General features: G+C 39.6%; 2 protein-coding genes across 3 annotated transcripts in view; one reads left to right on the top strand and one right to left on the bottom strand.

The window, feature by feature from the left end:
- tmem117 (transmembrane protein 117) overlaps positions 1 to 5,265 on the bottom strand; it is a 65,026-nt gene extending 59,761 nt beyond the window's left edge. Inside the window, exons 1-2 of the mRNA XM_034684741.1 lie at positions 4,825 to 5,265; positions 2,133 to 2,440 (exon numbers count right to left, since the gene is read on the bottom strand). Of these exons, the coding sequence (XP_034540632.1) occupies positions 2,133 to 2,412 (280 nt within the window). The 5' untranslated portion in view covers positions 2,413 to 2,440; positions 4,825 to 5,265. The remainder of the gene's footprint in view (positions 1 to 2,132; positions 2,441 to 4,824) is intronic.
- Positions 5,266 to 10,570: 5,305 nt separating this feature from the next.
- LOC117814328 (twinfilin-1-like) lies at positions 10,571 to 25,936 on the top strand. Of its 2 annotated transcripts, none has more exons than XM_034685596.1 (9): positions 10,571 to 10,614; positions 14,511 to 14,591; positions 14,722 to 14,900; positions 17,323 to 17,418; positions 17,630 to 17,734; positions 21,436 to 21,561; positions 22,328 to 22,478; positions 22,607 to 22,728; positions 24,701 to 25,936. In XM_034685596.1, exons 1-9 carry the CDS (start codon positions 10,590 to 10,592, stop codon positions 24,866 to 24,868), a joined length of 1,053 nt encoding a protein of 350 aa, XP_034541487.1. In that variant the 5' UTR covers positions 10,571 to 10,589; the 3' UTR covers positions 24,869 to 25,936. The 2 variants fall into 2 exon arrangements, with proteins under 2 accessions (XP_034541487.1, XP_034541486.1); XM_034685595.1 differs by lacking the exon at positions 10,571 to 10,614 and adding an exon at positions 11,680 to 11,808.
- The last annotated feature ends 451 nt before the right edge of the window (positions 25,937 to 26,387 follow it).

Genomic DNA, 26,387 nt, shown 5'->3' with positions numbered 1-26,387 from the left:
AGGTGAAGGAAGTGAGATAATAATCACTATTAAATATGTAGCAGATGGCGCTGGTAGAAGGTGTTTCTCAGGTAATAAAGTTTATGACTGGGGAAACACATTAGTGGTTCAAAACAAGAACCGACAATGGCTGCAGTCCCTGGATTATTTAAAGGAAACAACACTGATTCCCCCAGTCTTTGAAAGAGGACTCTGGGATATCTTAAAGTAACATAAGGAAGGTGTGAAATAAAGAGGTGGAGTGAAGTGTTTCTCACTGCGGCAGGGGGGATTCAATATTTGACATGTATTACTCTTTCATTATTACATTTTGCCATGTACTGATTAGTTCTACTATCAGGTTTGATTTTATATATTAAGTGTGCTTTGTTCTCCATCTTATCTTAGTATGTGCTCACAAAATACTTTAATTTGCTCAACTCACTGTCTCTCAGCTCTGTTCTTCCCCTCTCACACCGCACCGACAGCTTTTCTCTATCCATACAGGTAAAGGCTTGTCCTGCCCCACCTCCTACTATTTCTCTTTACTTATTTTTTTAATTTATTTTTCAGGCATTTTGACCTTTATTAGATAAGACAGCAGAAGAGAGAGTAGAGAGTAGAAGACGACAAAGGGTCGTGGCTGAGAGTCAAACTAGCGACCGAGGAATATAGCCTCAGTACATGGGGCGCATGCTGCAACTGCAGTTTATCTGTGTGTGGACAAAGCTCGTTGATGATGTAGCGTTTCAAAATGACCCAAAACTAAGATAGTGAAAATGATATCAGCCCCATGTAACTTTTCAAACAAGGGAGGGCATATATTTGACATGAGACATAGCACTTTACTCAATGCATCAGGAAGAATGTACTATAGCAGGGGTTCCCAAACTTTTCAGCCTGCGACCCCCAAAATATAGGTGCCAAAGACTCGTGACCCCCACTGTCCCTCAAAGTGATTTAATGTGGCTTCATTCAGCGGGTCTGCAGAAAATTAGCCTACCTATATGTGCATGTGGCTGTGTTTCCTGTGCCATTATGAATTAGCCTACTGATACTGATGCTTTTGATAATTAACTGTTCACTGATCCTAAACTTAGGAGTCATCTGGCAACAAAGAAAGGCAGAAAAGTCATTACATTTTCTATTTTCTAGGTCTTATTTCAAATGTAATTTATATTTTTTATAACTTTTAAAAAAAAAAAACATTCTGGAAGACATCTCCCGACCCCCCATTTGTGTCTCGCGACCCCCCAGGGGGTCCCCGACCCACACTTTGGGAACCCCTGTACTATAGGACCTCTCTTCTTCCTCACTTGTACCAGAGCATGTGTCAGGTGCTGCAGGTTATCAGACATGAGGGGCAGAGAGCGACGAGAGATCAACCAAATCATTTTTACACCCTTTTTATTTTTTTATAAACAAAATGTAAAAATGGTCGGTCAGCATTATACCCAGGCAGATAAAAATGTACTTGGGCGACCCACTCAGGTATCATCTGTGTGTGAGAGAAACACTGCAAAGTCAGGACATGAGGAGAATCTTGATGCTGATGAGCTTTAGCACCAGAGCTTCATACGGATTCCTATCTGGTGTTGATGAAAACAACAAACCTGGGTGAAATAGCAAACAATGCTTGGGTGATTTTGCACTTTTGCACTGACGTTCTGTGTTAACATGGTGGATACTAAAGTGGCCATACAAATCAGATTGAACCTGGATTATCCCACTCTCTGCTTATCATGTCTGTGTCCAAATTTTGGAGCGTTGGTTGAACAAAAATGATTATTCTGAACTTTTTCAGCATGTCTGACATTCATGGACCACTGGATTTATAAAGAAAGTCATCTACTTTAACCATAGTAAGGAACCATTAGCAAACACTGTTTGACCCAGATCTGATAAAAGGAAGTACAAATGAAACCAGAGAGGATTGATGCAGGAGCAGAGATACAGACGTGACAGCTGTTTGTTACTGCTTGTCATTTGCCTTTATTATAATGCTATTGAGAGCTATTCCAGTGAAGTATGAGTGTGAGGTGCTTTTCACTGTTGAACAGCCAAAACAAAAACAACTCAGGAAGAAAAGTTCCCTCCCCTCAGCAGAGCCATTACTCTGCACATTCCTCTGCATTACTGTGCACATGACTTACCAAATAGCTGGCGGTGGAATATAAACTTCCCAGCTAGCAGGCCAGAGATGATGGCGAGGATCCAGCACACTACTTTCAGGATGTTCCATCCCAGGCCGGGGTACTTGTTGAACAGGAAGGAGAAGCAGTTGCCAACGACAATCATGTGGGCCTCTGTCTGGCTGTGAGAGATGGGGTCCTCCGCGAAGACGAGGAAGTTGAAGAAGGTGACGAGGTAGGCCACGATGAGCCGCGACCATGGGTGCTGGAAATAGTAACGAAAACGGGCATCTATTTCCATCCTGCTGAGCCCCCCAGCTACACGACACCTGGGAGTCAGAGAGAGAGAGAAAGAGAGAGAGAGAGAGTGATAAAGTGCTTCCTTCAGTCAGATTACATTACTCGCATATCAGCAGGGCAGATTAGAGTAAAAACATCCCTCACACTGAGATTAGTGATAGGAATATAACTGAGGTTTGGTACAGGGTGGGATTATGCTTAATTCAGACAACTGTGATCATTCACCGACAGTGCCAAAAATACACCTACACAGAGATATCTAATCTCCTAGATGCTTAGATTATCTCAAGCAACAGAGGTCTTGATCTTCCATGACAGTGATGCCAGCAAAATAAAAGATAAATCGGTGAAAGCGCATTTAAAGCTAAGCTGGGCTCACAGTTTATCAAAGACTGAAGTTCATGCTTTACAGAGGAGAGGAAACGGTTTGAGTTGTTTATATCATAATGAGATAAGCGCCGATAATACACCTACATAGATAAAAAGGCTTTCTTATCAGTGCTAAATAATCACACAAACATGCTTTTATCTGTGTTGTTAGTGACTACAGAAGTATCTGCATGAAAACAGGTTGAAGGAGAGCACGGTTAAAGTGTTACTGAGCACCAAAATTACAAAAGGGTGCTCTTCAAAACTGTATTTTAAGCTCTGCAGATTCAACCAGTAAAGGTGTTATTGCCAAACCTGTAAAAGCGCCAAAAATACACCTACATAAGGACATGTCAGCCTGAAAACAGGCTTTACCACCAGAGCTGAGTTTACCACAAAAACAACCACATAAAGGCCCAAATCAGTGTTGTAAGGGACGCCAAAACATCCAACAGTAAGCACAAAAACAGGCTAAATCAGAGCAAGATTTTGGTGTAGGTGAAAACAAGAAGCTCCCCTCGGCAGTTGAAGCGTATTGATCAATCACAGACAAGTTGAGTTGTTAGCGTCATACCTGGATAAGTGCTGCCCTTTTTTAAAGTGTCTTCCCCTCAGCCTGTCTGTCCCCTGCTCCTCTCTAAGAAATGTGGCAGCATTACGTTGACACTTTGCCCAGTAACACCTGCCAAGCAGCGCTTGAGTAACTTCCCAACAGTCCTCCCTTCTGTCTTTTTTAAAAAACCCGACAACATTCATTCACCCATGAGCTCCACTCTGTCTGAACTCCCTCACTGTAGCTGTTCTGACTTTGCTGGACTGAACTTCCCAAACCAGTTCCCTGATGTGGCACAGTTTCTTAAAATATCGCACAGAGGGAAATTGGAATGATGTAACTGTATCAGGAATAGAGCTGCCACAGTGGAGCGGCCATGTGGATATTCAATTTCACCAGCATCATGTTTGTCTTAATATTATTTTCCCTTTTGACTGATGATGGATCCACTAACAGGGGGTTAGGAGAATCACTTCTGGTATATTGCATAATAATCTATATTTCTCAGTCCATCTGTCAGACACAGGACCTGCCCCTAGTTTGTGCCAGCTGTTTCATGGTACTGGAATCCCAGAATCTACCACAGCTCCCAAAGGAAATCTAGGGAATAAGGAAGAGAAAGTAAATGCAAGTTGGCTGTAAAATGCTAAAGATGCACTGAAGACTACTCTTGAATTTGAACAGTTTCTTCCCCCAGGCTGTCACTCTGATGAACACTAAACCATATCAGTGTCATACCTGTTGGATCAATACTCTCTGTAAATATACATGGAAATATACAGTGTAACAATTCTCCAAGCAGAATTCCATATTTCTATTTATTTTATTATTTAACTACTATTTTTTTAATGTAAAAACTACCTCTGCTACTCACTACTGCACTAATATCATATTATTTTAGTCTGTACATATTAGTCATGCCTATTTGTTGTTCCTTTGTATTTATAGCTGATGTTATTATTATTTTTATTTTTTTATTTGTATGTCTTATTCTTATGCCTTTTACAAAGAGAGCACAGTTTACCAAAGTCAAATTCCTTGTGTGTTCAAGCATACCTGGCCAATAAAGCTGATTCTGATTCTGATTCTGAATTCACAAGATCTGCCACTCTGGTAATAGTATATTTTGTAAACTTCCAGGCAGGCCTCTAAAATATAAAAACTGCATATAAACTGACCCATAACCTGAGTAGTATGAGTGGTCACAGTTATACAATCCCTACTATTGCCTGTTTCTGAATGGACCACCATGTTAAAAGCACAAGTCTGTGACCACACACGTCCTCTCTAATGTCACAACATGATGACGCCAAATGTCACAGCACCGACCCCACGCATCTCGGAGATAACACAACAAGCTTGACTGGAATTATCCGATTACACAACTTAAATGTCGATGCATCCTGTAATATCTGGGACAGACCCGGATAGTGCACGACCTTACTTGCATGCACCTCGGTAATATTTGGAGAAACAGCACCATGAACGCACCTGCTCCACGCCGTTTTTGCTCTCAGTCGACAGCCAGGACGCGCAGCCCGGCTCCCGCACGGCTATCCTGCCACATCAAGCCGACAGCGGCGCTCTAATCATCCCAAACAAGAGATGATACGGGAGGATTGGGGAGGAATTATCCATGCGACCTGTTGTTGATATACCACAGAGGCACCCCCAAATCCTCTGCCATTGTGCTGGAGCGTCCATGCGCCGGGCGGGCTAGCTCAGCCGGGCGATGCTTCGTCAGCTGGTTCCCTCCTGCCGGACAGACGGTGCAGTTTCCGGGCTGGGGATGGGACACTGATGCTGCTGCTGCTGGAGACGGGATGGGGATGGATGAGTCCACACAGCACGCACAGCATCAGTTCAACGCAATGTAGCCAAACACGTTGATTCATAACTGTCAAGGTAGAGCACATGTGAATAAAACACTTCCGGTTACATTTTTCAAAATAAAACGTGACAGTGAGGAACATTAAAAAACAATGACAGGAATATGTTGTAAGTGAAGTCATTATTTACGGTGGCCCTGATGTGCAAATCACAACGGCAAATCAGAAAAGACTACAGCAATTCAGAAAAGACTACAGCAATTCAGCAATTCAGAAAACACTACAGCAATTCAGCAATTCAGAAAACACTACAGCAATTCAGCAATTCAGAAAACACTACAGCAATTCAGCAATTCAGAAAACACTACAGCAATTCAGAAATTCAGAAAACACTACAGCAATTCAGCAAACACTACGGCAAATCAGCAAACACTACGGCAAATCAGCATACACTACAGCAATTCAGCAATTCAGAAAACACTACAGCAATTCAGCAATTCAGAAAACACCACAGCAATTCAGCAATTCAGAAAACACTACAGCAATTCAGCAATTCAGAAAACACTACAGCAATTCAGCAATTCAGAAAACACCACAGCAATTCAGCAATTCAGAAAACACTACAGCAATTCAGAAATTCAGAAAACACCACAGCAATTCAGCAATTCAGAAAACACTACAGCAATTCAGAAAACACTACAGCAATTCAGCAATTCAGAAAACACCACAGCAATTCAGCAATTCAGAAAACACTACAGCAATTCAGAAATTCAGAAAACACCACAGCAATTCAGCAATTCAGAAAACACTACAGCAATTCAGCAATTCAGAAAACACTACAGCAATTCAGCAATTCAGAAAACACTACAGCAATTCAGCAAACACTACGGCAAATCAGCAAACACTACGGCAAATCAGCATACACTACAGCAATTCAGCAATTCAGAAAACACCACAGCAATTCAGCAATTCAGAAAACACTACAGCAATTCAGCAATTCAGAAAACACTACAGCAATTCAGCAATTCAGAAAACACTACAGCAATTCAGCAATTCAGAAAACACCACAGCAATTCAGAAATTCAGAAAACACCACAGCAATTCAGCAATTCAGAAAACACTACAGCAATCCAGCAAACACTATGGCAAATCAGCAAACACTACGGCCATTCAGCAATTCAGAAAACACTACAGCAATTCAGCAAACACTACGGCAATTCAGCAAATCAGCAAACACTACAGCAATTCAGCAAACACTACGGCAATTCAGCAAACACTACGGCAAATCAACAAACACTACAGCAATTCAGCAAACACTATGGCAATTCAGCAATTCAAAAACACTACAGCATTTCAGCAAACACTACGGCCATTCAGAAATTCAGAAAACACTACAGCAATTCAGCAATTCAGAAAACACTACAGCAATTCAGAAATTCAGAAAACTGTACAGCAATTCAGCAATTCAGAAAACACTACAGCAATTCAGAAATTCAGAAAACACTACAGGAATTCAGAAATTCAGAAAACAATACAGCAATTCAGCAATTCAGAAAACACTACAGCAATTCAGAAATTCAGAAAACTGTACAGCAATTCAGCAATTCAGAAAACACTACAGCAATTCAGCAATTCAGAAAACACTACAGCAATTCCGCAAACATTACGGCAATTCAGCAAACACTACGGCAATTCAGAAAAAAAAAACAGAAAATTGGGTTAAGACACCCCACCCACAGTCACACTGTGGTATAGGGCGCTTTTCAATGTTATGCCTCATGAAAGGATAAGCACATTTCTTATGATCAATGAAGGCTTATTCCTTAAGATCTGGAATCCTGTTCTGGATTATTTACCTTCAGATCTCAAACATACACTGTTGAAAGGCCAGTACCCTTCAGAGTGGAAGAAAACGATGCCTAGAACTACATATAATCACTTTTCATGCATTCTTTATGGATGGGAGTTGGAGGACGAGTTATTATGTGCTAACTGTGTTGTTGGTTTTTTGTTTTTGTTTTTCTCTGTCTGCTTTTTGTCTGCTTGTTTGTTTCTTTTGTCTTTGCTGATCTTCCTTTTTGACATGTGTCGTGTCTTTTTGAGTCAAAAGTCTGTTATTATTATTTATTTATTTATTTTTATTTATTTGGGGGGTTTTTGGTTGTTTTTTTTCTGTGCTTTGGGGAAAGGGATGACAGTACATATCTGTCAGCGCACAGTCAGGTCTGCAGAGAGGATCATTGGAGTCAGCCTGCCCTCCATCCAGGACTTGTACCGGTCCAGGACCAGGAAGCGCGCCAGTAACATCTCTGCAGACCCCTCACACACTGGACACACTTTTCAAACTCCTCCCCTCCGGTCAGCGTTACAGAGCTCTGTACGCAAGAACATCCAGACACAGCAACAGTTTCTTCCCCCAGGCCGTCACACTGATGAACACTTAACACTGTGTCATAAACTAGCTACCTCATGGACAGAGCCACCTTCATTTTTGCACTATTGCAAGTTATCATGTTTGTCTATTGTTTCTTTATTGCACTCATGCCTTTTGTACTTATATATATATATTTTATATATTTTGTATTAGTACGTGATTTTTAGTGGCTGTCTATTTATGTTTGTACAGGGAGTACGCATATATACCGGAGTCAAATTCTTTGTATTCTTGAGATACATTGTGATTAAAGTTCTTTCTGATTCTGATTCTGATTCTGATCTTTGTCTGAAAATCTGCTTTGTACACAAAATTAGCCTTGAATTGTGTTGTTTTGTTCTCAAAATGATAAAATAATAAAAACATACATTGAAAAACAAAACAATGATAGAGGAATATGTTGTAAGTTAAGTTATTATTCACACAATTAAAAACATAAGCACACAAACACATTTTTCTTTTATTACACAGCTGTGTATAGTTCTTGAGTCTCATAGTTGTTACCTAGTAACAGTTCATAGCAATGGTCTATTATTTCTGGATAGCAGACTGTTGCTAAAAAAAACCAACCCAAAAAAACAGTTTATTCTGTTACTAATGGTGCGACTTTTATCATACTGGAGGATTAACTGTGGTCATTTCAATGTGCACAAAAAGTCCAGTAAAAAAAACAGAAGAACAGTGTGAAACAGAGAAATCTACAAATTTTAAAGATAGCAGATAAAGTGAACACTGAACAGCAATAACAGTTAAGTTAGCTCACTTTGGTTTCAGAGACAATATCTGTTTTAAATCAATAAAATGGCTTCCAAATGATATTTTGTGTAAAAGAGTTGATTCCTGATGAAAAGTGTTGAGGAGTTCATGGTTGGACACTTTTTATTTATCCTTTTCATTTTATAGGTCTGTTTAAATGATAAATTCATTCATAAAAGTACAAATCAATTATTGAATTATTTATTTGCATTTTACCCTAAATACCTGAGAATCTTTACCCATTATACATTTTCTTTGTCAAATGACTTACCTTTGAATGCATCAGGCATTGGGAACTTGACATCTGTAAACTGAGTATGTGAAATCAGGTAGAAGGAAGGAATATTTCCTTGCTTGATATTTATGTAAAATAGATTATTGTTTGTGTTGTATAAGAAATTTTGTTATAATCTAGAAACTTTTTGTAGGCCTACATTTTAGTAATGCGTTTTTAATGACCACACATGTTTTATTTCGAAGGCCAGTCCACGCTGTTTCCGGTATGGCCGTATTTGTGTCTGCTGTTATACTACTCTGAGATTCCCTCTGGTGACGGGATGATTCTGCTGCTGTAGAATATTCATTTATTTTTTTTATTAAACGAGGAGTAGGAGGGACAGGAAGCCCGGTGGCTTCCAGATGTTGCAGGATGTCACGCCAAGTGACATCTTTTGCCACGAGAGGCGGAAATCTCCACGTGATCACGGATCAGGACGAATCAAAAGGAAGGAAAAAGATTTCACGACTTCACACCTTTATACAGTCTATGCTTCACACGCAGCCTATAGTTATCATAGATAGTTATGCGTATCAATAACCATCCTTTTATTATTTGTTAAGCCGCTTCTGTATCATAAGAGGAGCCTACCAGTGAACACTTAAACATTTTTTTTAAATGTCTATATACATTTCCAATTATCAAATAATAATAATAATAATAATAATAATAATAATAATAATAATAATAACAATGATAGTAATTAAAAATGATCACTTGACAATTTTAAAATGAAATTTTAATTTTTTTTTATTTTTTTTTTAGAGGGGGTTTGTAAGCCTCTTGAAAGAAAGGTGAAGGTGCTTTGCAGATTCAGGTTTTCAAATGTATTATTGTTTTGGTATATGTCAACCCTGCAAAAGTGAAGTTGTTGTATGAAATTGTCTTTTTTTTCTAAGGTCCCTCCCTTAAACAGGGGGCACAACAATACATTTTTGCTGAATACACATAAAATAGCGGCATTTACTTACTCATATGGGCAATAATGCTATCTAACTGGAGCTTTGACTGAGTCCTTTGGTTTTTTTCCTGTAAAATAATAGGTGTATACCTGGACAACAAGTTGGATTGGTCCCTTAACACAAATGCACTCTACGGGGCAGAGCCACCTCTTTTTCTTAAGGAGGCTCAGATCCTTATACATCTGCAGTAAGATGCTGCAGATGTTTTATCAGTCTGTGGTGGCAAGTGTGTTATTCTATGCTGCAGTCTGCTGGGGAAGCAGTATAAAACACAAGGATGCGAGGCGACTGGACAAACTAGTGGAAAAAAGCTGGCACTGTGATTGGAACCAGGTTGGACTCACTGGGCTGGGGGCTGTGGTGAAGAGATGCACACAGAAGAAGCTTGAGACCATTCTAAATTACACAGATCATCCATTTCACAACTTCTTTGTGGTCCAGAGAAATAGCAGCAGTGGACGGCTCATCTCTCTGCGCAGCAGGAATGAGAGATGCAGAAAATCATTCCTTCATGCAGCAAATAAAGATTGATTGATTGATTGATTGATTGATTGATTGATAAGGCTTCATAACTTTCTAGCCAATAGGAGATGAGCTGACAGACACCTGAATTACTCGTTTTATGTGATTTTTATAATTGTATCTGCCAGACAATTTCCCTTGGGGGTTGAATAAAGAACATAATATTCTATTCCTTTGAGTAAATATAGCCAAAATTGCACTTTTTACATGCTTTAAGTAAAATTGTTAGTTTTTCTAAAATACATATTTTTTCATTTTTTTATTTTATCAAAATAAACACTAAGAATACTTTTATTTAGTAACACTAAAATAAAATACAAAAAGGAATACGTGTACAAAAATGATGTTGATCTACGTCATGAGGTATTGATGATGTCAGTCTCGGGGCAGGTCTTGTCAATGTAGTCCACTTCCTGGTTCTTTGCCCTGGTTTCGCCTGATCAGCTGCATCAGACCTTCTATCCGACGGAGACACAATGTCACATCAAACGGGCATTCAAGGTACAAGTTTCTATCTGCTGGAGATATTTCTATACTTGTATGTGTTTCACTCAACTATTTAACTCATTTCACTCATTCAGAACATTTAATGGAGAAACAGGGTTTTTCTTGAAGTGCTGTCAATCACCTCATCTGACACCTACCCTCTCACAGTGATTCCAGGCTTTAAAATAACAAAACAGAAATGTTCAATACCTTTTCTAACAATCTTGTTTGCTTTGCTAGGTCATAAAGAGGCATCACTGTTCATTTCAGTCCATTTCATGACCACTCAAAAACTCCTCACAGGAGCTTTAAGTAGAATTGTTAATATTGGAATTTAGCAAAAAAAAAAGGTATTATTTTTTAAAGTTTTTTTTATCGAGGTAATTACTTCGAACACTTTTATTTAGTGACACTAAAATAAAAAATAAAAAGGAATACGTGTACAAAAATGATGTTGATCTACGTCATGAGGTATTGATGATGACGTCAGTCTCGGGGCAGGTCTTGTCAATGTAGTCCACTTCCTGGTTCTTTGCCCTGGTTTCGCCTGATCAGCTGCATCAGACCTTCTATCCGACGGAGACACAATGTCACATCAAACGGGCATTCAAGGTACAAGTTTCTATCTGCTGGAGATATTTCTATACTTGTATGTGTTTCACTCAACTATTTAACTCATTTCACTCATTCAGAACATTTAATGGAGAAACAGGGTTTTTCTTGAAGTGCTGTCAATCACCTCATCTGACACCTACCCTCTCACAGTGATTCCAGGCTTTAAAATAACAAAACAGAAATGTTCAATACCTTTTCTAACAATCTTGTTTGCTTTGCTAGGTCATAAAGAGGCATCACTGTTCATTTCAGTCCATTTCATGACCACTCAAAAACTCCTCACAGGAGCTTTAAGTAGAATTGTTAATATTGGAATTTAGCAAAAAAAAAAGGTATTATTTTTCAAAGTTTTTTTTATCGAGGTAATTACTTCGAACACTTTTATTTAGTGACACTAAAATAAAAAATAAAAAGGAATACGTGTACAAAAATGATGTTGATCTACGTCATGAGGTATTGATGATGACGTCAGTCTCGGGGCAGGTCTTGTCGATGTAGTCCACTTCCTGGTTCTTTGCCCTGGTTTCGCCTGATCAGCTGCATCAGACCTTCTATCCGACGGAGACACAATGTCACATCAAACGGGCATTCAAGGTACAAACTTCCATCTGCTTGACACATTTCCATACGTGTGTGTGTTTTTTTTTCTCCGTGAGCGTGTAACGTCTCAACTGATCTTTGAGAATCTGCAACGAGAAGCTAGCGATAAGTTAGCTAGCCACTCCTAGCTAGCTGTGAGCTGCGGTGATGTGTGTGACCGACAGTGCCCTGTTTGGGCACTTTTAGTGAAGCGTAATCCCTGAGCTTTTAGGTAGCTTATAGAGCCACCAAAATCACGTCTATATTCTGTTCTTTTATTTCAGAGCAGTGGTGTAGGGCGTTTTGTTGCTGTAGCTTCTCTGCTTACAGCTTAAAACCCTGTAAGGTTAGTTTAAGCTTTTGAATGGATGGGCGACGCCTTCATTTAAACAAACTGCTGGCCTGGTAGACCTGATGCTGTTTCCATGCATATGTGGATACTCCTGGCTTAACCTGCACTGTGTTATTATAAGAAATCACTTCTGTAGGGCGTAACGTGCTCTTATACGAGGCAGCAGAAGTCTAAACAGACTGTTTTTATGTAGAAGAAGGTGCAAATTAGGAAAGTTAATAATAGACAGACTGTAAATGTCACTATTCAGTTTGTTGATCTAAAGTAGGAGTGTCCAAACTTTTTTCAAAGAGGGCCACATATGATGTTGTCAGAATACCTCAGGGCCAGTGGCTCCTAATGAGACTTTGGAATCCTAAAAATTATCTATGAAATATTTAATAACAATTATTTTTAATGTTTTCTCAATAAAACAGTAACAAGGAAGTACCATGTAAAGATTAGCAAACGTTATCCTCTCCTGGGGGTAAATGTTTTTCATTAGGGTCGGGCAATTGGGAAAAAATATTGTATCATTATTTTCCTATGGCAGGATCACGATCTGGATTTCATCACACTTCTTTTTCATGTTGTTTTTAAGACTGTTCTGACCAGCAGACAACATATTAAGAACAAAATAATTATTTTCCTGAGTTCTGAACATTTTTTATGCACCTAATTTTGCCTTTTCTGTACAATTTCATAATTTTAATCTTGTCTTGTGTCCTCTTTTCTGTCTTCTGAACTTTTAGCGTTCATCAAGAACATTTTCACATCATGATAAAAACATTAATTTGAAAACCTGTCAGCTTTAAGAGTTCTTGTGTTTCTTCTTTATTGCCATCTTGAAGAATTCCCAGTGCTTTGGCTTTAGAGAGGTGGTCCATATGAAGCTTGTTGAGACGTTTCTGGATTGACTTTAGTTTTGTTTGTGCGCTTGAAAGAAACTTCAAATGTACAGATGATTCAGAATGTGATTAATATCTGGCCTATAAGTAACACAATTTAAGATGGAAGCTTGGGGCCATAAATAAATGGACTTTGGGCCGCAATTGGCCCCCGGGCCGTACTTTGGACATGCCTGATCTAAACTGTTGGATATTAAAATGCAGGATTGCAAGGCTATATTGTGTTTTTTTCCTGCAAAATTGAATTTGATATAAGCATAATGTTGTTGTTGTTTAGTTCTGCCCTTTGTGATTTATCTACATCACATTGCAGTGATACTCTCACGAGTATGCCTCTGCAGTTGGTTGTGTTCCCTTTTTTTGGCACATTCATCAGGGGATAACTGCAGAGTCATTGCTGCCCCAACCTGTTAGAGCTTTTATGTGAAAGCCAGTTGGACACCTGTTTTATTGTGACTGGGTGTGGGGTCAAAGGTTGTCTGTCTTCATTCCTCCTGCACTACATTAGTGTTCCTGAATAAGACCCAATAACATGTAGTATCATGTAAGAATCAAAGCTGTGCAGTGTTTTGCAATGAATGATAATTGATATTGAGCTATATGTCAAAGTCACATGAATATTCTTTATTCTTTATTCAGATCCCCATTAGCTGCCACTAACGCAGCAGCTACTCTTCCTGGGGTCCACAATAAACAAACATAACATACAAAATATACATGAAATACAAAACTAAAAATTCTACAAACATTACAAAGAAAAACTGTGAATGCTATATAGAAATAAAATAAAAAAAACCAGAAAAATGCTCCAGACATGAAATACAACAACTGAAAATGCTACATACATAAGATAGAAAAACTGAAAATGCTACAGACAGAAAATACAGCAGCTAGAAATGCTACAAACTTAAGGTAGAAAAACTGAAAATGCTTCAAACATGCAATAAAATAAATCAAAAAACAAAACAGGATGTTCACTGAAATTCATTCAAATTCATTAATGTTAGAGTTATTATTAAGGTGTTCCTTTAAGAGTCTTTTAAAACTGGCTTTACTGGAGGCTTCAATTATAGTGACTGGTAAATGATTCCACAGTGTGATGGCTCTATACATAACAGATCTGCTCACCGCATCAGTTCTTGGTCTCTTCTTAACTAAATGACCCTGAACAGCCTGCCGGGTACTGTGACTGTGAATGATAGTTGATATTCCTTATTTTTGTGTTCAACATCTGGTTGTTTAACATCTGTTTGTTTGATAGGGGATTAATTCACCAAGCTTTAACATATTTTCATGCTTCTTTTGCTGTTGCCTGTCTACTTTGTGAAGCCCCTTGGTTTGCCTTTGGGTATAAAATGTGCTGTATAAATACACCTTAAGAAGGAAACTTTTAATCCAAGGCTAAAAAAGGCCATGTTAGCAGGTATCAGTTTAAAACAGCCGCAGCCTGACCCCTGTCTTTCTTTATCTCTCCCCAGCGGGCAATGATGTGAAGGATGTCTTTGCCAGTGCCAGGGGTGGGGACCAATATCGAGCCCTTAAGATCATCATTGAGGATGGTAAGCAGTTAAGCAGCAGTTTGTTTACAAAGAAAACTCTGTACTTCCAACAAAAAGTCTGACTCTAGGATGTAAACACTAACAAATCCAGACATTGCTGACATTTTTGTTGCACACATCTGCTTTCCAGAGCAGCTGACTTTGGGCGCCACCAGGAAAGCATCAAAGAAGTGGGACCAGGAGTATGATAGCCTTGTGGTGCCTCTCCTCGAGGAGGACGTACCCTGCTACATTCTGTACCGACTGGACTCCACTAACAGCCAGGGCTACGAGTGGATCTTCCTGGCCTGGTCACCAGACAACTCTTCTGTAAGAAAAACATGCCTAGATGGGATTTAATGAGTAGTTTTCTGTACTGCATGGCATGTGTACTCCTCTGGTTGGAGAATCTGATGGGTGGGGTTACCACATCAAGCAGCATGTTTGTTGGAAATGTGGCTAAACGTGGACCAGACCTCATGAAATCTAAATATGGGTAGATTATGGTGCTGTGATTTAACCTGGTGCTTGGTCTAAACCTCCAATCTCCGCACTGAGATCCTCCCTCTCAGTGCTCTTTGTCGATACAGCCTCCTGTGTTGTTTCCCTATTATTCAAATGTGTGTTTTGCATTTGCCATGCTCTTAGCTCATACAATGTCACCAAGTAGTTAAGTTCCACTCAAACTTGATGAACCACTTGTGGGACAGAGTCAGCGTGATTTTAAATAAACATGACTAACAAACACACAAATGTTTCTGCAGCAGGAGGAAGAGGAATGTAACAGGGAGAGGCCTGTACCAATATAAAATGCCATGCAGGATATTTGTAGCGCTCTAACTGCACGGTGGAAATGAACCCAAATTCCCTTTCTGCAAGACATGAGCTTAACATTCCTGCCCTGTAGCTGGAAGCACTGTGCTGCAGGTTGAGGCTTGTCTGGAAGTTGCTAAATAATTGCATAAGCAGCGAATGCTGCCGGTGACAAAAGGGGTTAAGTGTGTGAGTTTATTTCTGTGACGAGGCATGGCAAGTCATTTTGATTTGTATAGCCTGGAATCACACATTGTTCCAGAGGACGTTCAGAGATACTGTGAGGAGGGTTTTGGCAGTAGTGATACCATGGAGTCATATTTTTGATGTCTGGGTTCCATTTCCTGTATCTGTGATTAGGTTTTAAGAGTAGGAAATATAGATGTAAGAAATCCTCAAGATTCTTTTTGTTTGTTTTTTGAGCGAGAGATTTATTTAGTTGTTTTGTTGGACCTGAAAGATACAGGCATTACAGGCGACTGAGACTAGATTTAAATCAGGCAAGGCAAGTTTATTTATAAAGCACCATTCATACATAGAGAAATTCAAAGTGCTTTACAGAGCTAAAAACAAAAAACAGAACAGTAACAATCAACAAAAACATACAGCAAACACTTCAAACATTAAAATTGTATGTGCGGCCAGTTATGTTTGATCTACTCTCTCTCTCTCTGTGTACTTATATAACTTAATGTACATAGTAAAAAGTGTTGGGTCTTGTCAGAACTTTGTTTACAGTGAATCTAACAGGCCATATTTCAGAAATTCAACTGTTCTCTAGACTTTAAAGCCCCTTCCTGTGAGGAGTTTTTAGCTGGTTATGAAACAAACTGATTTTATGAGGGATGCCTCTTTAAAAAAAAAGCAAATGAGACCACCTGAAGGAAGACCTAAATTCCCTGAACTGTCATTTTGAGAACTTGTATCCAACATGAGGGGGATAGGTTTTAGAACAGTTAAATTACAGTTTGCTGAAGAAACAGATTTTTTTTTCACTTTTTCACAGCAAATATTTACAGTAATTTATCTGACTGGTAAAAAGAAAGCAAGATGAGAATTTACACCAGAAAAATCTGATCAAAAAGCTAGATTGGATATCGGTAACAAAGGGGCGAAATATATTGCTTATCCATATCCATAACAACTTCGCCGGAAACTTGCAAAAAAATAGCCCAAAGTAAGAAGTTTACGTCAGCTGTAGCCCACTGCAAAGAAGCAAGAAACCTTCTATTAATGGATTCAAAGTGTGAAAAAACGGACAGGTTATTGGATTTAATGTTCCGGATCCTTGAAATAAAGGGATTCCAGTCTCTGGTTTAGCACTTGGAACCCAGGTACGGTTCATCATCAGGTCAGAAAAGCCTGAAGTTACCAAAACATGATTCTCTCCTCACATTAAGGAATAGAGATTGTTAAATAAATACCAGGATCGGATCAGCTAGTATCTCTATCTGCAGATACCAAAGCCCAGGTATCGATATCGGTATGCATCCCTAAAAAAATAATAAAATAGAATATCGCTAATAAATAAATTGAAAACATAAGACAATAAAAAATTTGAAACATTGTAAAAAATGAAATAAAACCATATAAAAGAACAGACAGAGACCACACAATTCTCAAGCTGTGTTAAAAGCCAAGGAGTATAAATACGTTTTATGATGTTATTTGAAATGTACATGACAAAACAAGTACAGAGATGTGAGGTTCCACTTTGTCCACAGGGGCTGCCAAAGTTGACACAAACAGAAAGTTCCTCACAATTACACAGTTCATAATGTTTTTTCTCTGTTATCTCTTTATTAAACAGTGCAAAGCACAAAAGCAAACATTTAGTTAAGTAATAACACTTCAGGTCTGAGCCTTCCAGATTCTCTGCTATCTTTACAAATTCACTGAATACTAAAAAGTGTCTAAATCTTCTTCTTATTGTCCACAGGTGCGACACAAAATGTTATATGCTGCTACTAGAGCCACACTGAAGAAAGAGTTTGGAGGCGGACACATCAAGGATGAGATATTCGCCACCACAAAGGTTAGTCTCAAAACAGCAACACTTAAAGTGATGTGTCCTTTATCCTCCTTTATGCATTCCGGCTCCAGTTAAAACCCTCCAGCAGCCGACACAGAACAAGTCCCGCTTAATTCTTCTTCTTTAATGACTGACTGAAATGAGCAATGATGCCTCAGTGAGTCACTCTTTCTCGCTGTGTGAAAATGGCATTGTGCTTCTTTTTGGTCCCCAGGATGAGTTGACTCTGAGTGGATACAGGAAACATCTGACCTCGCTGGCTGCTCCCCTACCTCTCACTGCTGCAGAGGAGGAACTGAGGCAGATTAAACTGAACGAGGTACACACACACAAGCAAACACACGGGTCACTTCGGTTTCATTTCGTGCTCTTGGTTTCACTTGGAGGTCGTGAGAGGAAACGGCGTGCTCCAGTTTGAAGAGGGTTTGGAATCCGGCTTCGGTTCGGAAGGGGTTAACGTTACGTCATTGTTACAGCTGTAGCTGCAGTTTGGGAAGAAAAACCGCTTACATCAGCTTACAGCAGCGTCCCTCCTCATCGCACCCTCCTGTATGTGAGATTTAAATCCCTGCTGGAGCGTGCAGAGTATCAATGAAGGCCAGCGATGCATCCTTCCAAACAGCACAAGGTCAGCAGCGGTGCAAGGGTGCATATGCTTGCCCGGCAGTATCAACACACCGCAAAGTTGCTGATTCGTAAGAACAGCAGGATGTTGGCAGAGATGGATCTATTAGGCTTATACCGCTCACACCCATAGCGCAATAAAAGTCTTGTTTACAGTCATAAACTGAAAGCAGCCAGAGGAACAAAGTGTTATCAGAGAGCTCTTCATGGGTGTGCAGGTATATTCAGCTGCATGTAAATGTGGATGTGATGTAGATTTGAGCCCTTTGCAGTGATTTGCTGAGAGCACAGGTGATCTGGGTTATTGTTTGGTTGTTTACAATGATGAGTAGAAGAAAAGCTGTAATATGATATCCTCTGCATGCTGCTATTGATTCCAGTATTGTTTCTGCTGCTCATATGCAGAGCTTCCAGGCAGTGTGTCTCCACCAGATAGTTAAAAAAAGAAGAAGCAGGAGTTGAAGTTTTCAGACTTCACTGGAGCCCATTCCTCCACATGAAGAACCCTTCTTCCTTCTGAATAAAAAAAGACAAATCTAAGTGCTGCTCTCACATATCTACCACATAAACAAGAACTGTCTTCCTGACCATATATGGACATGCTTTGAGTACCGCAGTCCCTCTTCAAAGTTTGGTCAATTAGAAGCTGCAGAGCAAATGGGAAGTGAAGGGTTGTGCTCGTCCCACTCCACCAGCTGTTGAAGGAAGATAATATGCCATTAATCTGTACCGCCTAGATAAAGAAAGAGGCTTTGAAATATTTATCATTGCTGTGCCTTGGAGACTGCCTGCCTCTTTACTAAGCAGACGGATAAAAAGGGCTGCAATCCTTTTCTGTATGCGAGGTAGCTACATCGGAGGCTCAATCACGTTCGCACGGCATTTTCATTTTGTGGGAACAGGAGCTCTAAAAATAGATGCAATCCATCAGTGTAATCCCCCCTCAGCGTTTCCAGTTTTACATGTGATTTAGCGAAGGAGCTTTGTCACTTCTGATGCGAGCGCCTCGTTTGTTACAATAAAGCCTCTGAACCCGCGCCGCTTGTTGCTCTTGTAAACATTTTCACTCTCTGATAAATCGAATGAAGAATGTTTATTCTATCTCACTCACCCACAGGTCTTTATGACCCCTTTAGTAAGCAGAGGTAAACGTGCTGTGAGCATTACTGGCCGTTCAGCTGGATGGTTGAATTGAGAGAGAAAATCCAGAGTACAGAGAGCTGTGCTGTTTTTAATGTGCGCTAGTCAGCATGATAACATAAAGACACTTACATGTAAACATCATGTGGAATTTTTATATGTGCATTTGGACTATTAAGGTGGAAGACATGCAGCTCAACTCAACTCAACTTTATTTATATAGCACCTTTCATACATAAAAACATGCAGCCCAAAGTGCTTCACAGAATAACAGAGACAGAAAACAACAGCAATGGTAAAATTATAAAAGGCATGATTATAATAAAATATTTAAAAGTAAAAGAAAATCAATACAGTAAAATTAATAAAATAAGTAATAGTGGAAAAATGGATACAAGAAATAAATAGATAATTAAATAAGATAAATGTATGTTAAAGCAATGATTCAAACAATAAGGAAAGTAATAAAAAATAATAATGCAGTCCAGGGCTAAAAATAAATTACTCCAAATTAAAAGCTACATTAAAAAGGCAAGTCTTAAGTTTACTTTTAAAAACACCCATAGAGCTCAGCGTTTTAATGTCGCCAAAAGTGAAGCCAAAACAACAACAGTTCCCCTGTGTGGTCAGCTGCAGTGTGGGTCATAAAGCCCGCCTCCTCCATGTTAACAGATTAGGGTCAAACTGAAAACATTAAAATCCCCACAAACACTCTTATAGCAGTTAACTCTCAGCATGCTAGTTTGTGCAAGTGTTACATTTTCAGATGAGTTATTTGGTGTTAGAAAGAGGGGATGTGACGTCATGATCGACGCCTCTCTTGACACATGCAACCACTGCAACATTCTCTGTACCAGAATTAGCAGAGCAGAGGAGGAAGAGAGGGAGGAAATGTAACCAACTTGTGTCAGCGTCTGTGGCGGTGCTGCTTTGGCCTGCCAATGTGAACGCATTTGTAAACCTAAAAAGTTCAGGTTGTCTTGTTAGATTCACAACCATGCTGCTGCATTCATATTAGGGATGCACCGATCCTACTTTTTAGGTCCTGATACCGATATCGATACCTGGGCTTTGGTATCTGCCGATACAGATACTAGCTGATCCGATCCTGGTATTGATTTAACAATCTCTATTCCTTAATGTGAGGATAGAACCATGTTTGGCAACTTCAGGCCTTTCTGACTTGATGATGAACAGTACCTGGGTTTCAAGTGCTAAACCAGAGGCTGGAATCCCTTAATTTCAAGGATCTGGAAAATTAAATCCAATAACCTGTCAGTTTTTTCACACTTTGAATCCATTAATAGAAGGTTTCTTGCTTCTTTGCAGTCGGCTACAGCTGACATAAACTTCTTCCTTTGGGCTCCCATTATATTTTTCAGCGTGACTGCCATCCGTCGAAACATTACCGCTGCACATGTTGGAAGTTTCCGGCGGAGTTGTTAGCAAAAGAAGCATGCACCTAAACTGCAGAGCCTCTGTAGTTATCCTCCATCATGCTCCACCGGGCAAAAATGCACAGACCGGCCGGCGCTGATGATGTAGGAGACGCACATGGCTGTTGTAAACACAGAAACGCATTGAACTGAGATGAATAGATCTGCCATATGGATCGGCACTATATATCGGCCCTTTGTCACCGATATCCGATCTAGCTTTTTGAGTCCGATCTAGCCGATATCTGATACCAGGATCGGATCGATGCATCCCTAATTCATGTAACCAATAACTGAGAGGCTTGTTTTTGAATGCACTCATATGCCATAAAAAACAAGTGTCATAATTATAATGCATGCTCTCTCTCTCTTTTCATCTTCTGTATCCCTCTTTCCAACCCCAAATCAGTCGAGGCAGATGGCGGCCTAACATGAGTCTGGTTCTGCTCGAGGTTTCTGCCTGTTAAAAGGATCTTTTTCCTTGCAGCTGTGACTTGCTAAATGCTGCAAAGTGCTCTGCTCATGGTGGATTAAGATGAGATCAGACTGAGTCCTGTCTGTAAGATGGGACTGGATCGTATCCTGTCTTGATGTCGGGTCTTTGTTAATAATTTAACATAGAGTACGATCTAGACCTGCTCTGTTTGTAAAGCGTCTTGAGATAACGTTTGTTGTGATTTGGCGCTATAAATACAGACTGATTGATTCATAGATCAGCCATAACTATAGCTGCTGTAATAAAGTGATTCATTGTAAAAATGTCAGGATATCAGAAAGATGACGTGTCTAATTTTCTTCCTGTGTGTGTGTGTGTGTTCAGGTGCAGACAGACATCGGTGTGGACACCAAATTTGCGACCCTGCAGGGAGTGGCCTTCCCCATGCACCAAGACGCTGTTGCAGCACTCGAACGTTACAGGGACAAAAAACACAACTATGTACAACTGGTGAGTCCATAAGAGGAAACCTTTAGAAAGCAGGTGACCTCTGTTACATCAGTAGTGCGAATGAGCAAATCAATTCTCTGTTTGTCATTAGACATTGTTCTAAGAGATGGGGATGATTCAGTCAGGGTTTGCTGGCTCACAAACACAATGAGTCACTCTTTTTGGCCAAAAAGCCTTTGTTCCTTTCATTGAAATTCAAAGGGTTCGTGTCACAAGATCAGATCAGCGTATAGCACAAAGGGATAACTGTGTGGCTGTTTCTGCTTTGTGTTGGTTCCCTTTTTGTTTGTTATCCTAAAGGCTAATGGAAGAAGCAGTTTTTTTTTCTGTTAATCTGCTGAGCAGCACAACTTTTCTAGTAAATGTTTCACCTGAACTCACCTGAGAGGGAAGGGAGGTGGTTTGGGATTCACTGCACCCACCAATCTCAACAAAAGCAAGTTGCAAGTAGTATGTTTTCATAAGCTCATTGCAAAGCAGAATTAATGAAAATATCAGAGAAATGCAATATTAAAACTATCAGTTTTAAGTTACGTATTGTTGATAACTCTGAAATATTACACCAAGAAGGTGAGATAAAAAAAACCCAAGATAAAAGCCAAAGAGTGAAATGATTAAGATCTAAATATGGCAGGGGGGGGGGGGCTGTGGGCTGTGGGCTGTGCAGAAGTCACACTTCAGAAAGCCACAGACGGTATATCTGTTAATCTCAAGTTGAAAGTAAAGACTCTAACTTTAGAGTGACTTAATTTTCATCTGTCAACAGGAAGTCGACTCTGACAAGGAGCTGATTCGTCTGTCTAGCACTGAGCCAACAGAGTTGAAAGACCTGCCAAGTAGAATCTCTAAAGTATCTCCTCGTTTCCACTTCTTCCTCTACAAACATTCCCACGAAGGCGACTACCTTGAGTCCACAGGTGAACATGCTCTCACAAGACAGCACAGCCACTATTTACTAGAGAGATGTTTTCTAAGCTGCACTGACTCGAGCTGTGTTTCCACTCCTGACATTTATCTTTCTTTCTTTTTCTTTTCCTCTTCACAGTCTTCATTTATTCCATGCCTGGGTACAAGTGTAGCATCCGAGAGAGGATGCTGTACTCCAGCTGCAAAAACCCCCTGATTGACATGGTGGAAAGAAATCTCCAGATTGAGATTGAGAAAAAGGTACGAAGCTATGAATGATGAAAACATTGTAAGAGGTGTAACATTTTTGAATCTTGACTATTTTCACAAATTCAATGATTTCTTCAAATACTGGAAAATGTTTAAAGAAATAGATTACCTTATTACCTTAAAGTAGATTAAAATTTCACAACTATTTTAGCATTTGTTCAAAAAGTCCTTCAATAAGCCCTCCCTACTTCCACCTCAGCTCTCTTTTCCACACTCTTAATACACACTACAGTTGTCCTGAACTGCCTCCGTTTGTGTCTGTTTGTTTAATGGCAAGATTAATCAGCAGTATGTTATATACAGTTACCCAAATAACACAACCTGCCTTATCAGATGTTTCACCTGTGATTCCATTCAAACAGCAGATGATGACATTGGGATGAGACGCTTGTAAATGATGTAGTGTAGGTTGGGCAGAAAAACATGACAACAAACCAGCTGCACAAAACCATTAAAACAACGGTTTGAGGGGCACTGGTGGCCTAGCGGTCTAAGTGCCCCACATACCATTAAAACAACGGTTTGAGGGGCACTGGTGGCCTAGCGGTCTAAGTGCCCCACATACAGAGACTACAGTCATCGTTGCAGGGGTCGCAGGGGTTGCCAGTTCGATTCCCGACCGGTCAACCATATCCTGCATGTCCTCCCCCGCTCTCTACTCCCCACATTTCCTGTCTCTCTTCAGTTGTCCTATCAAATAAAGGCAAAAAGGCCAAAAATATAACTTAAGAAATATATTATATATATAATATAACTAAAAAAACAACGGTTTGATTATAATTATTATTTATAGAACTGTTTTGATTTATCACTTTGACTTGTTTTATTTTGATTTATTTTAGTTTATTTTTTGTATGTATGTAGTTACCCTTTTTTTTTTTATTTAAAAATTAGTTTCATTAATTTATTTTTACTTTCCAATTATGGTTTAGGTGTTTTCAAAACACTTTTTTTAGATATATGCATGAGATCTGGGTTAGGGTTATAAAAACTTAAAAACCAAACAAAAAACTCAATGGTTTGAAAAGTTCAAATTACACTTAAAGCTGGGGTTGGTAGTCAGATTTAGATAAACGTTTTGTTATACTGGTTAAAATGACCTTTTATGTCCTGATGGCAATCAATACATAATGTGTTCTTAAATAAGAGCAAAAAAAAGCCGCTATCTACAGCCGGAGTAAAGCTGGGAAAACATCAACCAATCCCTGCCATCAGGAGCCAAATTATGAAACCAATCAAATCCCATCCTGTTGTCCTGCCCGCCTCCTGCGTGTACATTTCATGTTTGTTTGTGTTTTTAACTTTCACTGTGATAATGTTTTGGTGTTTTCTTACCACTGAGTGAGACATGAGTTGAGGTAGTGCAAAACACAAACAATGTGCTGAGGACCGGTTTTGAATCAGTCACGATCATATGGTCGTGAAGCAGCGGCGCTCGTGCATGTGAGCGGGGGCGTCCTTTTGGTGGAGCTCTGAGAGGGGAGCCCTGAGGACATGCTACATTCAAATTCATGCTAATTTTCCATGACTACTAACCCTAGCTTTAAGACTCAGAAGATTCAACCAATGAACTAAAAAGAGGGATGGACCAGAGGATCCGTCTCTCACTTTCTCAGATCATCTGTAGAGTACATGTGGAGGCACTGCTTACAAAAGGTGCCTAAGGAGTTGAGAGTGAGTGGAGCTTGAATCAGTATGAAAACAAAGAATGCTAATCTAGTCTGTAAAAAGACTTGTGGGCACATTGTAGCTGTTTGTAGGTAGGCTAAAGATCCACCTCTTTGTTAAGTTTTAGGTCGGCCAAAAGTTAGAAAAAGTTTCCGATATGCCGACGACCTTCAGAACTCTGCTCCAGAAACCAATCAGTGACATCACTGAGACTACATCCATGTTTTATACATGCTATGGTCACACAGAGTGTAAAAACATGTTTGTAACAGATCATTTTTTGTCTGTTTCCCAGTTGGAGATCGACAACGGGGACGAGCTGACCAGCGATTTCATGTACGAGGAGGTGCACCCCAAGCAGCATGCACACAAGCAGGCCTTCGCCAAGCCCAAAGGCCCTGCAGGGAAGAGGGGAGTCCGCCGCATTACGCGACCACCCGCAGAGGGAGAGGAGGAAGATTAAACAGACCTCAGCACCCCGGCCACCGCCTCCACTCCGAGCACGTTCCACAGTGGAACATTCCTGTGATGGGGGGGAGGGGGAATCATATTTGTCACGCTTGTTTAAAAGAATAAGACAACATTTAAATTCCCACAAAGTTCACCAGAAATCCAACTATGCACGCCAAGGACAACTGAGCAATGACACACTGCAGAATCTCCATTTGTAGCTTGCCAAATGGAAGCATATTGTCTATGTGAATACAGTCACCAAATGAATTAACAGTGATGAAAGAGGCTCAAATAAGTCAAACTTGAGTTTCTCACGTTGTTGCCAGCTCTGAAACTTAAACAATGTCAGTGCTAATGTGAACTTGCGCCAATATGAAAGGATTCCCCCATTTTAAGTTCACATCCTCCAGTTCTTAACTTGCATTCCTTAAGTCTGTGTCAATTAATGTGTTTGTGTCTAATGTGTTCAAATTTGTCTCCTTCTGTTTGCACGTTGAGGTGCTCCAAAGCAGAGAAGAGTAACGATCCCACTTGTGTCTCTTGATTGATTTTAACAGTGCATTTTATATAGGAAAAATTGACTTCTTTTTTGATATAACTGTGGTTTACATGAGAAAAATCATCTGCTGAGAAACTTATTTTTCTATGCAAGTGCTGTAAATGTACATATTGTAGCTGTGTGATGCTCTATGATTAAGAAACAGTCTGCTCTGTTCTGGTGATTGTTTAGTGTCCGTGAGGATCACAGTGGAAAGAACCGGGGCTTCCAGAAATATTACGTCAGTACATCTCATATTTCACTGAAAGGAAGCTACTCACACTTTGCCGCTTCTCATAGTACAGGGAAGCCAAGCAACCTGAGAGGAAAGGGAATACTACAAGTACCTTGATGAAATGTTGCCACATCCACTGTTCTACTGATTAATATTAGGCAAACTACTACGCTCACCTCATGATTAAAGGGAAAACCCCTTTAGATTCATAGTGTCAGTATGTTAGAAAAAAATCATGTTTGGTCTTATTTGTTTTCTTACAAATCTTTCTTTTAAAGAAGAAAATAAAATATTTAAATCAGAAACTTTGTGAAACTTCAATCATTGTATTCTTTAATGGTCTTCCTTATAAATACACAAAAGAAATAACAGGGTTCCCACGCATCCTGGACAACATGGAAAACCTGGAAAATAGTTGACCAGTTTTCCAGTACTGGAAAACACATGGAAAATGGGAGAAAAATTAGAATGTCCTGGAAAATCACAGATTGTCCTGGTAAATTATTCCAACATAACTGTGTGCGACCTGACAAGGTTAAAATAACACATCCCCATTCAACATTCGTGGCCATTTTTGTCATTTAGTTCTATTTAGGTCAATTTATGCACTGATCTGATTACTATTATTATTTATTTATTTTAGTAAGGCAGCTTCCAGATTCCTTTGCTGGCTCTTTTGTTTTTTACTTAGCTCATTTTATATTTTTTGAGAAAAGAGAAAGCTGAGATGTTGCCCATCATTGTTACTTGGTTGCA

The sequence above is a fragment of the Notolabrus celidotus genome, chromosome 6 (assembly GCF_009762535.1).
Source record: "Notolabrus celidotus isolate fNotCel1 chromosome 6, fNotCel1.pri, whole genome shotgun sequence".
NCBI lineage: Eukaryota > Metazoa > Chordata > Actinopteri > Labriformes > Labridae > Notolabrus > Notolabrus celidotus.
This window is presented reverse-complemented; position numbering and strand designations above follow the sequence as displayed.